The 14,636-nt window shown below is 50.8% G+C and overlaps 1 protein-coding gene across 3 annotated transcripts in view; it reads right to left on the reverse strand.

The window, feature by feature from the left end:
- LOC112106701 (beta-arrestin-1) overlaps positions 1-14,636 on the reverse strand; it is a 169,024-nt gene that overhangs the window by 71,721 nt on the left and 82,667 nt on the right. For all 3 annotated transcript variants that reach the window (XM_024200090.3, XM_024200089.3, XM_024200091.2), the window contains one exon: positions 7,784-7,814. In XM_024200090.3, coding sequence (XP_024055858.2) covers positions 7,784-7,814 — 31 coding nt within the window. The remainder of the gene's footprint in view (positions 1-7,783; positions 7,815-14,636) is intronic.

Below are 14,636 nucleotides of genomic sequence, written 5' to 3' on the forward strand. Positions count from 1 at the left end.
CGCTCTGGATCTCCTGCCCACCCCTCCCTGTGTTCCCTTTACTCCACACTTCTCCCTTCTTGGTCTCTTTACCACTGGGTCATGATCTCCTCAGCTAAGTAGGGCCAGGCGACGGGGGCACTTGGGCAGGAGTCCTGCCCCTGAATCCAGGGCGCTTCAGGGAGTGGGGCTGGCAACTCAGCCAGTAGCTCTCTTCTCTCTTCTGCACATTTCTGCCGAGTCACTGCATCTGGGGTTGGGATCAAGGCAACTGGGTTGGAGGTTGCTTTAAATTACCTTTGTGCTCCCTACATTCATCTGACGAAGTGGGTATTCACCCACGAAAGCTTATGCTCCAATACGTCTGTTAGTCTATAAGGTGCCACAGGACTCTTTGTCGCTTTTTACCGATCCAGACTAACACGGCTACCCCTCTGATACTTTGTGCTCCCTGTATTCTGGGGTCACGAAAGGGTTTTCCCAGCCCCTGGCATAAGCTAGAGCAGCCTCAGGGCTGCTCTAATTCACACTGTGCTTTCCATAGCCTCACCTGTTGGCCCTAGTAAGCAGAGAATAGCTGTTCTGCAGTGCACTCTGGCCACACTAGCTCTGCACTGGCCAGGAAGGACTCAAGCACATGAGAGATTCTCAGGGGGTTGTTTCCACCCAGTCTAAGGCTCTTTTACACTGCCAGAAGAGTCTTTTACACTGCCAGTCAAGGCCTGAAGAGTCCTTGTTGTGACCGAGAATCATGCCCTCTATCCTAAATTATTGATTAGTGTCACTGTGTGCTGTTAAACAGATGCTGTGTTCCACCCCAGAGATGACTGCATTCCTGTGCAAGGTGAAGTAGAGAGCTAGAGAGTACATGTACATTTTTCATGTGCTTTGGGCTATCTGGATGAAAGGCACAGTATCAAAGGCAGTCACAGTTATTCGGACACCCTTGGATAGCTCCAGCCCTCTTATACCAGTTTCTCAGGCCACAACAGTGAAATTCAAAATGACAAAGGGTCCCACTTTCCATTAGGGGACTGATTTGCAGCAGCTCAGCCCATTGGATGCTCTTTTGAAACTGCTTATCGGTGTCACACAGGGAGCTGCTGGGTGCCGAGAATCTACCCTTCTTTAGGCGCCTCTATGGGATCTGAGCCCTTTTGAAAATCTGACCTATGCCGAGGACTGGAAGAAATCTAGCCTTTGGAGTCTAAGGGCATCCTTTCAGTTTGGTGGAACAGTTGTACTATAGGCTACTGCAGTCCTATGTAGTGTGACCAGACAGCTGAATAACGACTACGTAGTCACAATAAATAGGACTTCATTAACCAACTGGTGTGCAATGAATAGGAGTAACTATTTCAACTAGAGGCCTCTCTTACAACTGCAGAGCAAAGGCAGCTTCTAGCTTTGTGTTCTTTATTTGGCTTGCTATAAAGATTGGGCCCGACTCTGCGCTCACTTACACCGGTGCAAATCCGAAGTTCACTCCCATGCCACCCAACGGAGTTAAATCTGTCACAAAGGCGAATCCGACCCCTTATAAGTGCCTGAATCCAGGGGCAGAGAAGCACAGGATAGGAAACAGATCACTGCTGGCGTGTCAATGGGTACGCAGAGCTTTGCTGGCCGTCAGATTTCGGTTTTGGTTTGATGGGGATGGGGAATAATCTGATCGGGAGACAGGGAATCCTTTGGGAAAAGGGGGTGTACACAGGCCTGTCTCTTCAAAGGCTTTTTTTTTAATATTAAAAGACTTATGTTTGGGTGGTGGGGAGTGGACACATGAGGTCTGGTGCTGGTGGAATGCAAAGCAACACCTCTTGTTAAGATTGCCTGGGCATCTCCATTCTCAAGGGCTCTTTTCAGACGTGTCTAACCCAGAGCCGGCTTTTTATGAAAATTATAAAAATTTTAAATTAAAAAAAAAAATAAACCTGGAAAATGTTTTGATGAAATTTCCCACCTCGTTTTTCACCCAATTCCAAACCTGGTTGAAATGTTCTGAAATGTAAAAAAATTTCAATTCTTTCCAAAGTCGATAAATTTCAAACTAAAAAAGGTGGGAGGGAAACTGTGTGTGGGGGTCACAATTTTTTTCCTTTTCTCCCCTCACCTGCTCTACTTCTAACTTTGTCAAACTTGGACGTATGGGGCTGAAATTTGCTGTGCTCCCGTCTAAGGGTATGTCTAGACAGCAAAACCAGCCCCACAGCAGCACGTCCTAGAGGCGCCGGCGCTGCGGGGCTAACAGTAGCAACGTACACATTCGGGCTCGGGCTGAAGCCTGGATTTGGAGATCCTCCCCGCTTGCTGGGTTTCAGAACCCAGGTTCCAGCCCAGGCCTGAACATCTACACTGCTTTTGGTAGCTCCACAAGCCCAAGTCAGCTGATCTGTGCTGAGATTCGCTGCGGTGTCTCTCTTTTTTTTTGTTTTGCTGTATAGATGTCCCCTTACAGTGCTTTGAAATGTTTGAGCAAAAGGGGGCGCTGGTTTTTGAGGACAAAGAAAGCAGAGTATGCTCTTTGACCCTTATAAGGAGAACGTTTGCATTTTGAAAACATAGTTCTAGGACCTCTGTAGGACACAGACAAAGCTTGAAATTTAGCAGAGGCGTGGTCCTTCCATTGCAGACGTGGTCTGGTGAAAATATCATTTTCATTTGGCCAAATTATGAGAGTGTAAAATGTGCTGCATGCGCGCTCCCTGGATTTGACAATACGATCACAGGTTTTCTACTCTCTGCTCAAAATGCTCCACTGGTTCTCTGCATGGGCGCAAATGTAACGCAAGTGGAAGCACATTTCCTTACGATCCAGTTTCTCAATGTTCCATTGGCTCTGCACCTAAGAGAGTTGGCTCCATATTGAAGGATGCAACATCCATTCCATTCGAAGCCCTGCATTTGCTCCCTTCTGACTTTGTCCAAATAACCCTAGTCCATGGTGCCCAAATACACATCCTTAGCACTGAGAGGTGAGATTTCTGCTCAGTGGATTGCCCAGGCCATTTCTGAGTTAGCAAATACATGAAACTTCTGACTTTCAGGCCCAGCGGCTAATAGTTTCTGTACAGACACACCCCTCAAAAATGTATAGTCACTCCTGGGGGAATTCTGCGCCAAAACATTTAAAATGCTGCAACAAAAAATTTAAAATAATTCTGCATATTTTCTATGTCAAAATAACACAATATAACCACACCGGTTTCAGTTATTTTTGGTGATTTATTTCACAATACCTGTCAGCAAATGTGTCTGTAACAATACAGACAACAAAAAAGATTCAGGAAATTTTTTTTGACAAATAGATTCCTTACTAGGCATATTAATACAGAACTCTGAGTAATAATTCATTTAAACTACAATCCAGAATCGTATTTCCCACACTCCTCAGAAGCAGTGCAAAGGCTGGGGGGAGTCCGGGGTAACGGAGGAGCTGAGGGAGAGGAAAGTAATTGCTGTGAAGGAGCCTGGGTGTGAACTTGGAAGGTTGTTGGGTATGGGTGGGAAAAGTATTGAACAGGGTTTTTTTGGGGGGGGGCACGCAGGGGGGGACTGTTAGGGATCTTCCCCCATCAGACCCTGGCTGACCCCAGCCTTTCCCACTCAGTCAGACACATCTGCCCTGTCCCCATGTGTCCCTCCACCCCCACTCAGACACCCACTCCCCCATCCCCATGTTGCCCTGCAACCCCTCCCCCATCACCATGGGTCTGTGCCCCTACTCAGCCACTCCCTGTCCCGATGTGTCCCTGCAACCCCTCCCCCATCACCATGTGGCCCTGCACCTCCACTCCCATTAAAACAAGTACAGTCTCTCACTGTCCGATACCAAGGCCTGCCCCCAGATCTAATTTATTCATTTATATGTTCAATAGTCCATAAAACCTTCCTGGTACAACCACTCACCCGATTCACACCATAAAATATATAGAGGTCCCATGACTGTCCATTACCCTCACCCATGAATCCCCCAACACTCGGTTCCTAGTTCTGTTCTGCCCTTGTTCTATAGTCCCACTCTTCAGCCACCCACTTGACAGTGACCAGTCTCATGTCGCTTCTACTTAGATTCCAACAACTCAGCCCGTTGCAGCCTCCTGGCAGAGGCTCTACTTGGTAGGTCAGCTGGCTAGCCCCTCTACCAATCTCCTAGCCAATTCCTCCTCCTTCCCAGGGATTGTCTGCAGAGCGTTCCGCTCTCTGAAAACATCCGCTCAATGTTCAGCAGCAGTCAAAAAAAGCTAACCAAATGTTAGGAACCACTAGGAAAGGGATAGATAATAAGACAGAAAATATCATAAATCCATGGTACATATGCCAGCACCTTGAATACTGTGTGCAGATCTGGTCGCCTCATCTCAAAAAAGATATATTAGAATTGGAAAAGATACAGAGAAGGGCAACTAAAATGATGAGGGGTATGAAACAGCTTCCATATGAGGAGAGATTAAAAAGACTGGGACTGTTCAGCTTGGAAAAGAAAGAGACGACTAAGGGGGGAATATGATAGAGGTCTATAAAATCATGACTGGTGCGGAGAAAGTAAATAAGGAAGTGTTATTTACTCCTTCACATAACATAAGAACCCAGGGTCACCCAATGAAATTAATAGGCAGCAGGTTTAAAAATAAACCAAAGGAAGTATTTCTTCAGACAACGCACAGTCAACCCATGGAACTCGTTGCCAGAGGATGTTGTGAAGGCCAAAACTATAACAGGGTTCAAAAAAGAACTAGATAAATTCATGGAGGGTAGGTCCATTGATGGCTACTAGCCAGGATGGGCAGGGATGGTGTCCCTAGCCTCTGTTTGCCAGAAGCTGGGACTGGACGACAGGGGATGGATCACTTGGTGATGACCGGTTCTGTTCTTTCCCTCTGGGACACCTGGCATTTGCCACTGTCAGAAGACAGGATACTGGGCTAGGTGGACCTTTGGTCTGACCTAGGATGGCCGTTCTTACATCCTAATGTTCCCTGCAGTCTGTCTCCCAGACAGCTCTCACCTGCCCCTTTCCTTGCCCCTCCAGTCTGTGCTCTCAGGCGGCTCTGACTCATCATGTCTCTTCCCTCTAGGCTCCAGCTGCCCTTTTAAGCCCAGTTGGGGGCAAGCTGACCAGTCACATGTGCAATGGCTTCCTCCCACCCTCCTGTCCCAGTTTACTAGATAAGTCCCCTTCTCAATCACCAACAGATTTCTCCCCTTGCATCCAGCATTTTAATCTCTTTTTGCGACAAACAGGTTCCTTAACTGAGCAGCCTGCTGCAAAACACTGTGACAAACCTGTGGTATTAGCAGCATGTAGGATGGGCACCAAGTCTGCTCAAAGGCCACAGTGTCACTGTAACGAGGACGGAGACCCTACAGCTCCACTAGCACAGGCCCCCTGACCTTGGGGAAAGTCTCCATGAGCAGTACGGTTCTTATGACACACAGAGCAGTCTTAATTCCATCCAGCAGGGGGAAGTGGTACTGATACACACTAATCCATTCATCCCAAAACCTAGTCTAGTGGGCCCGCTTGCTGTTTCGAGTTTCATTTCAGATTTCCTAATTTTCCCAGCAAAGTGAGATCATCTCACCACCAGGGAGAGGCAAATCTACAGTTTGTTTCATTTTCAAGCAAGGTAAACACTCTTCCTCCCAATGGTAGATAAAACCTCAATCCTGGATTGACCAATCAGATGCCATGTCATCCTCCCTGCAGAATTCTGGGTAACTGACTGACAAACAGACCCAGCTGGTCTCACTTCGCAAGTCTCCACTCTCAGCAAGAATGCGCCTTTTTAGGACAGGGAAACCGCCCAGGGAGCTACAGAGAAATTTCTTAATCCCCTGTCAGCTGCAGGGGAACAGACCTGTTCCCTGATTCATTTGCTGCTGAATAGAGATGGAGCTTTAACAAAGCCCTGGATGTGAATTAAAAGCCAGATTTTCATTTTGCAGCTTGATGGAGCTTTACATGGGGCCAAAACAAATCCCCTGCTCTAGACACTCCTGAACTTTGACTGTTTGCCGACTTACAATGTTATCTTGAGTTATGACATTCCGGGATTCATGGGATTGCATGACAATTTCAGCTCACTCTTTTTTTAAAACGAGTTTCTTCCCCTCTGGCTGCAGAGACGAGCTTGAAAACATGACCTAAGCACCCTGTGACACCCAGGCACCCCAATATTCACCAGTCACGTAATTAGGATATGTTTTGTACAAAGTCTGCCTTGTGAGGTGTCATTCTAAAAGTCTTGATCTGCTAGACATTAATATCTCATTGGATTGTATGTGCTATCGTCGTATGTGAAGTTTTGAAGTTTGGCTATGTATGTGTTACGGAAACATACGGTGAGGTTGAAAACACCCACAAGCAGCCTTTCCGGCGCAACAGTAAAAAGGCCAACCAATGTTAATGGCTTATTGAGGAAATTCACACAAGCACAAGGATTACCTCAGGAACTGTGTACAATAGAAACCTCTCAGAGACAGCACTGCACAATGGGAACTGTTTGACCCAGGCCACAGCAACAGAGCTTTCCAGCCAGTGGGAAGGAGATATAAAAGGGGGACGATGACATCATGATGGTACCTCATTCTCCCTACAACACCACACCTGGAAACACCTGAGGAATAAAGACTGAACAGGGGGAGTGCTGGTCCCAGGCTAAGGGATTGCTAGCCTGAGTATAAAAACCTGGGAAAGCCAAGGCAGCTTGTGCCTTAAGAATCTGCCAGCCCGTTAACACTCAGGGTGAGAATTCGTTAATTTATATCCTACCTATTTAGTATATTAAGTTTAAATTGCATTCTGTTTATTTGCTAGGTAATCCGCTTTGATCTGTTTGCTATCCCTTATAATCACTTAAAATCTATCTTTTGTAGTTAATAAACTTGTTTTTGTTTTGTCTAAAACCAGTGGGTGGAAATCAGAACTGGGGGGCAGAACGCTGTTGCATCTCTCTCTCCACATTGAGGGAGGAGGTGACTTTCATGAGCTTATGCCGTACAGTTTCCTGTGAAGTGCAAGACAGTATAATTTTGGGTTTACACTTCAAAGGGGGGTGCGTGCCTTAGGAACTGGGAGGTGCCTTAGCTGAGCCTTCCCATGCAGAGCTGATCTCAGCACCTGTGTGTGTAGCTGCAGCTGGGTGTGTCCCTACCTGTGTGCTGGTGAAAGTGTGAGACCAGGAGCGTGTCTGCAGCTTGTCACAGCATTACAGGGTGAGTAGAAGCCCAGGCCAGTGGGTCAGGGGGCTCAGTGGTACCCCAGTTCCAGGCAGCACCCCGAGGGGGGGAACCCATCACAAACCCCCTTATAGCTCAGAAACCAAAGGCAAATAAAAAAGAACCCAAAATTCATTATTTAAAAAAACCCTCATTATTTTTACACCAATCTCAAGATTTTTTTGGACCCGACTCATGAGATTTAAACACCCGGGGCTGGCAAGACTGTATCCAGATCTGAATGTTGCAGTGTGAGGCAGGGGCCATTGCTTCCCATGTCTTCCAAGAACCATCTAGCAGACGCTTGGGTACCATAAAATGAAGAGCAAAGTTCCCTATTGTGGGACAAGCACTGTACATTTTGCGGTTTAAAAATGCCTTATTGGCCAGGTGACTTACTTCCGCATTCCCTTCACTAAGCCTCGTGCACACATTTCACAGCACATTCAGACACTGTCACATCACGGCCACAAAAGGGGCCCTCGAATTTTGACAGGACACACTCGAAAAAAAGGCTTTTGAGACTCCCCCCCCCCCCACTCCTGGCTTTCAAAACCCAAATTTACAAGGATGATGGACTCACCTTTCCATTGGGACTCGCTTTCTTAAATACTCTGCAAAACAAGGAAGGGAAAGATTTGTTAGCAACAAGAGAAGAGAGACTTTGAAACCAGGGTGAACTTCACAGGGGCATGCAGCTGTACTGGCATAGCTAAACCGGGGGAGCCAAAACACAATATAGGCAAGCCCGGGGCTTATTTAGGCATCTATATATAAGGATTTTGATATAATCTGTCTGTCTACCCCGTGCTTAACCCTGTAGTACCAGAGTCCCTAAAGTTTGCTCGAAGCTCTGATCAGCATTAGCTGATCTTTTAACTCCTTCTCCAAACTGGACAAAACCCAGTGGAGTGCAGTCATCACTCAAGCAAGCCACGCACTGAAATCAGCGGCAGCGTGACTATGAGTCTGTTTAAAGCCAGCCGTCGTCTCAAGGGTGGGAATGGGAGCAGAGATTGAATTCTGGCAGCACATTTTGCAGCTAACATTCACTATTTTGAGCTAACTAACAAGAGGCAGCAAGGTCTAGCAGAAGGGGTGCCAGGCTAGGGCTGGGGACACTCACGTTATATTGCCAGCTCTGTGTGAGCTTGGGCATATCGCTCCCCCTGTGCCTCAGTTTCCCTGTGTCAAAGGGTGGCCCCTCTTCTGGCAGACTCCAGCACCCCAAGGATGCCTGCTTCTGTCCCCTTTAGTCACCCACGCAAAGGAATACTGTCTCTCTCAGTAGAAAATTCAAATCCTTTTATTCACAAAGTGCCACAGTCAGCAGACCCCTCACGGAAAAATCAGTTCCTCCCCAAGGAAAACCCAGGAACAACTCTGCAGCGCTTCACTGTGTAACCCCTCTGCCCCACTTCCTTTAGCTCCTCTGCCAGCGCCCCGCTCTCCACGTCTCCTACCTGAGACTTCCAGGACCCATGTCTCCCCGTGAGCCTTCTCCTGCAGCCCACTCCCAGGCCTCCTCACTGGAGGGTCCTACCACTGCTCTGGGGGATCCCCCTCCAGAGTCAATCCCTTGCTTCCAGGCCCAGCTTGCATTTGCCAAACTGGTTCTTCCCCTCATTCCCTGGGGCCCATTGCATGAGCCTTCCTGCAACATTCATTCAATCCCTCCCTGCTCAGTCCGTTTGCACACAGCTCTCCTTTATACAGGCCTGGTGCCTTCTCTCAACCCCAGCTGGGAGACAGCTGGCCAGCCACTGGTGCTCTGGACCCTGCTCCCTCTTAAAGGGGCCTGTCACCAGTGAGAGGACCCCAATCTCAGTCAGGGCCTGGATAGGGTGACCAGATTTAATAGAATATCAGGGTTGGAAGGGACCTCAGGAGGTATCTAGTCCAAGCCCCTTCCAGGACCGATCCCCAGACAGATTTTTGCCCCAGATCCCTAAAATGGCCCCCTCAAGGATTGAACTCACAACCCTGGGTTTAGCAGGGCAATGCTCAAACCACTGAGCTATCCCTCCCCCACAAGTGCAAGCAGGACGCCGTGCGGGGCTGTCCTGAGACGCCTGATGTTGCTGCTCACCTGAGACATCCCACACCCTGCACAGGGCTGTCCCAAGCCACTTGGCTTTGCTGCTCACCTGAGCCTCGTGCCCCGGACTGACTGCTGAGCCCCACGGCGCCTGGCACTGGGGCTGTCCACCTGAGCCCCATGCCACCCTGGGCTGACCGCCCAAGCCCTGCGCTGCCTGGGACGGGTTGGGGCTGACTACCTGAGCCCCGGGCTGATCGCCCGAGCCCGGCACCGCCCAGTGCCTCGTGTCGCCACTGGCCTCCCCAAACATTCCTCCACGCCCCCTTAAGGGGGCTCAACCCACTGGACATTTGTTCCCTTTGCTCTTGCCAACTGATCAGAGCAACTTGCAACAGGCAAGAACAAACGGGACAAAGGTCCATTTTTGCCCCCCAAAAAGTCAGCATGTTCAGGACGGGGCTTAAAAAAGGGGAGTGTCCCAGCAAAAATGGGATGAATGGTCACCCTAGGCCTGTCGCATTAGAAAGCATTCTCTGCAAAGCTGATGCTCTGTGCTGAGGCTGATCCATTTGCTCTGGAGTTGCTAGAAACCAGGGGGCATTGAGGGAGGAAGTCTGGGCTGAGAGCTGCCACCCTGGTGGATACGTTAGCATCACGCAGCTGAGGAAGGTGAAAATCCCTCGGCAGAGGCAGCCGTGCTAGGAGCTAATCCTCACTTGACTGCTAGTGACAAACTGCCAGGTGCTTGGCAATGGACCCCGTGTCGCCGCTGCCCGTCCAGATCCCGGCTGCCGTCAGAAAGTCAAACACTGGGGGTTTCTTTAAGGAGGTTGGTGAAGTGATCATTGTGCCGAGCTGGGAGAGAGGATCTGCTACTGCCGCTCGGGAATAATTCCCTGCGTCCTCCTCAGTAGGACTGCTGTAGGAAATGTCACTCGAGAGCGTCTGTCTGGCTGGACTCATCGCCCAGGGACCCCAGCGCCTCCCACAGAGTAACCACAGAGCAGCTCCGCCATGGTCCCCCAGCGTCAGTCGCCGAGCTGGGAGAGAACGCAGGCAGCCTGACTCCGGGACGCTGTGCACTAATCCAACGCCCATTGACGCCAAAGGGAGTCGGTCCCTTGAATTAAACGGACGTTTACGTCCAGTCCATGGATAGAGGTGGGGTAAAATTACCTGGGACCCCCTACGGGGCTAGCGCCCATTGCACCCAGCTCAGCCTGCTTAGAATATCTGCACCTAGACAGACGGGAAAGGAATCTGGTGTCTCTTTAATCTGTCCGAGTTCTCTGAGCACAGGGAATAAAGGAGATTAGTTATGGCTGATATAGCTTATTTGGACGTTGAAGAAGCCTTTGGAAAGTCCCTCACGAGAGGCTATTAGGGAAAGTAACAGGCCGAGAGGTGAAGTGTCGCTCTGGCTTCACAACGGGCTAAGAGACAGGAAACAAAGATCTGGGGTCAAATGGTCAGTTTTCATCATGGCTAGAGGGAGCAGCTGCCACAAGGTTCCATGCGAGGGCTGGTGTTAGCGTAATTCTTCATGCTTTAGAAGAGGGCGAGAACGGGGCCAGGGGACGTGTGCAGATGACACAAAGTCACGGAGGTTCATCAGGGCTAGAGAAGACAGAGAGGAACGTCGGAGGGACCTAGCAGAGGTAGGGGGATGGGCACCGTGATGGCGGTGCCGGCAAATGCAAAGCGAGGTGCCTTGGGAGGAACAATTTGAGATCGTGGCATACGTCGCTGGGATCTGACATAACTGTAACCTGTTGGGGGACAAACCCGGAGAGCCTCTCTCCATCCGTGCTATGCTACCTAGATTACCAGGGTCAGTTCTGGTCACCCTATCTCCAAAAAGATGGAGCAGAAAGACAGGGGGCAGCTTGTGAGAATAATTAGAGAGGCCTGGTGAGAAACCCACAGCCGGAGAGACTGAAAAGACTGGCCCTGTGTAGCTGAGAAGCCGAAGGAGAGGAGGCGTGCTAAGGTATAGGACACACACTGACTGGTGCAGAGATGGGCAATTAGCTGCTCCTATTTACCCTTTCATAATGCAAGAGTAACCCACTCGTGAGTGTGTTACAAGTCACCCTCTGTGCCCGATCCACAGAGGTTATGAATTGTGACAGCCCATAACTGGGGAACCTGGCCCTGATTCCATGTCCGGGGTGTCAGCCCAGGGACCAGCCACTGCACAAGCACCAGCAGATGGTAACACTCATAAATAACTATTCGCTGCCCGCCGCGGGGATTCGGACTCTTGCACCTTCCGCTGCAGTATGTGGTGCTGGCCATGCTCCGAGACAGGCTGCTGGATTCGGTCGGGCGTTGGTCTGATCCAGCCTGGCAGCTCCTGGGAGCTGAGACGATCTGCCAGAAATTCCACAGGCTGTTTCACAATATGGCCCGTGAGCTCTTACTATGATTCATTGTCTGGAACAGCACGTTGGATTCCCAGTCGGGGGCCAGGACCCCGTCGGTGCCGTACGGATTATCCCAAAGAGTTTACTCTCCAAGTAATCTCCGTAACAATGGGTAAACATGCCAAGGAGTGTACAGGGTCCCAGCTCCCGCAGCCTTCCTGCCTTGGGCTAGGCAGGGCTTGCGATTTGCTCTTTCATCTCCATTGGATCCAATATCCCCAAACCGTTTTAACAGAAGCCGGGTTAGACAAAGACCAGATCAGCCAGCCCAAGACGGGATCTCTGTGTTAGAAAAACATCTGCCCTTTACAAAGGCTGTTCCAATGCTTCTAACACCGGGGGGCACTCACAGCACTGCGGGAACTTTGGCTGAGATTCTGAAGGGGCCGGAAGGATTTAGGCACCTGCTGGAATTCAACGGGAGTTGGCCACCTACTTCCCTTCCAGGAGGTTCCCCATGTCACAGGATGCCACGGAGGCGGGGAGTGAACTGACAGGCCCAGGGTCCGTGCCAAGTCACCGCCCATGGGAATAAGAGCTCGTTTGCTCTTGGTCCACCACAGTTGATGGGACGCAGCCCTATGTCCCCTGTTTGAAAGGGGAGGTTGTTGCATTAAACAGGACACTCTCTGGGAGACCTGCCTTTTCTTGTCTCACACCCGACACAACACGACCGGTACGCAGCACAATACATTGCCTCTGAACTTGCCTGTGTGTGTCAATTTCACCAACTCTCCCTCCCCTTTCAGAGGCCTCCTGGGCAGCTCTCGCCCACCTAATCCACCCTTCTGAAAAGGTTCTTAGACTCAGCCACTGGGAGGCAGCGTGATTCAGTGGGGTGGGCTCTGGCCTGGGAGTCAGGGACCTGGGTTTTAGTCCCAGCTCTGCTACTGGGTGAGCATGGGCAAGCCACTTCCCGTCTCAGTTTCCCCTCCCACCGTTTGTGTTGGCTATATAGATTCAGAGCTTGTCTCTCTCTGGGTTTATGCAACACCCAGCATGATGGAGTCCCCCTCTGTCTCAGGGCCTCTGTTGTAATGCTAATAAACAACCCCAGCAGGGGAGAGAGAAGCTGACAAGCCGGAAACCCAAACCGAGTCTTGCTTTATTGACTCAGCAGCAGCTAAATGCTTTGTGTCGAAGCTTTTCCCAGCTCTAAGAAGTGTCAACATCTTTGCCACCCCAGGCTCCCCTGCCCAAGGTTACATCTTCAGCTCTTGTTCTCCCAAATGGGCTGCGTGCCCTCCCGACTGAAGCCGGATTCCCCTCGGATGTTGGGGGTTATTGTTTGCACACCGTGCAGCTGGAGAGAGGTTCTTTGTGCTTCTGTTCCGCTCCCCATTCGCGACGCAGCAGCAGCTTCACAGTTGCTCAGAGAATCGCGGCATAATTGGAACGATACTTCCCTTCCCTTTAACGTCCCTGCCAGCGGCTCTGGCTCCTTGTCATTTCAAAGGCAGTGCAGTGACATCTGCACTCTCCATTTCACTGCTGGAGGGTGGCATCTTCCCCTCCATCCTAAGGCAAAGGCATGTGGGGTCAGCGTGTACTACTGCTGTGACCGTGTAGCCTAGTGATCAGAACACAGGAGCAGGGCTCAGGATGCCTGGGTTCTAGTCCTCGCTCTGGCGCGCTCTGTGACTGCACATCACTTGGTCTCTCCACGCTTCAGGTTCCCCCAGCTACGAAGCGGGTGTACCAGACCCTCGCAGGGGGACTGGGAAGCTTAGTTCATTAACACTTCCAGAGCTTTGTGATCCTGGGGGGAAAGCCACCCCGGGAAGCTCAGAGCGATTGAAAAAGAGAGAGGTTCTCCACGCAGGCTGTGTGGTATCAGCCCCTCAGCCGAGCTGTCTCCTTCGTCAAAGCGAGCGCTGGCCGGTTTATGGCGCTGTGCATTCTCTGGGCTTCGAGGGCAAAGGCAGCGACCTGCGGGTGTGAACCGGCAAGAGGCAGCGGCGGGAGGGTCCGTGCTCATTGTTCTGCTCCAGCGACAGCTGCGAGAAAGGCAGGTGGGGATGCTGGGGATGCACCTCTGGCTCCCTGCGCATTCTGGCCAATCTGCCAGACTCCTTCGGCCGGGGGGGCATCTTGGCAGATAACCAGCGAGGTGCCAACCCAGGCCAGCGCCTCTGCTCCCAGCTCATTGGGGGTACCTCTGCAGTCGGGTCCCAGGGAGGCGGAGAGCTCGCTGTGCACATGCAGGGAAGTGGAGCAGGCGGGCACAGGCCGGGAAATGAAGCACGCACACAGGTGAACCCAAACCCAGAACACAGAGACGCTGACACAGGGAAAATCAAAGCTCATACAGAGGCACTACACAGACACACCCAGAAAGATGCATGCCCACCCGAGCACCAAAACCACAGCCGCACGTGTCCACAAACACAGAGAGATAGCCCAGCCCTCTACAGTCTCGCATTGCTCAGTCATAGAATCATAGAATATCAGGGCTGGAAGGGACCTCAGGAGGTATCTAGTCCAACCCCCTGCTCAAAGCAGGACCAATCCCCAACTAAATCATCCCAGCCAGGGCTTTGTCAAGCCAGGCCTTAAAAACCATTAAGAAGGGAGATTCCACCACCTCCCTAGGCAACCCATTCCAGTGCTTCACCCCCTCCTAGTGAAATAGTGTTTTCGAATATCCAACCTAGACCTCCCCCACTGCAACTTGAGACCATTGCTCCTTGTTCTGTCATCTGCCACCACTGAGAACAGCTGAGCACCGTCCTCTTTGGAACCCTCCTTCAGGTAGTTGAAAGCAACTATCAAATCCCCCCTCATTCTTCTCTTCTGCAGACTAAATAACCCCAGTTCCTTCAGCCTCTCCTCATAAGTCATGTGCTCCAGCCCCCTGATCATTTTCAGTCTCAGCCCCACCCCGCACCCCTGCTCTCACCCCCCGCTCGGTGTCATGTCCTGAGGACAGCGAAGCATTTCCAGCTCCTCCCTGGCCTGCCGTACCCAGA

This window comes from Terrapene carolina, unplaced genomic scaffold (genome assembly GCF_002925995.2).
Source record: "Terrapene carolina triunguis isolate 2854851 unplaced genomic scaffold, T_m_triunguis-2.0 Scaffold430, whole genome shotgun sequence".
Classification (NCBI taxonomy): domain Eukaryota; kingdom Metazoa; phylum Chordata; order Testudines; family Emydidae; genus Terrapene; species Terrapene triunguis.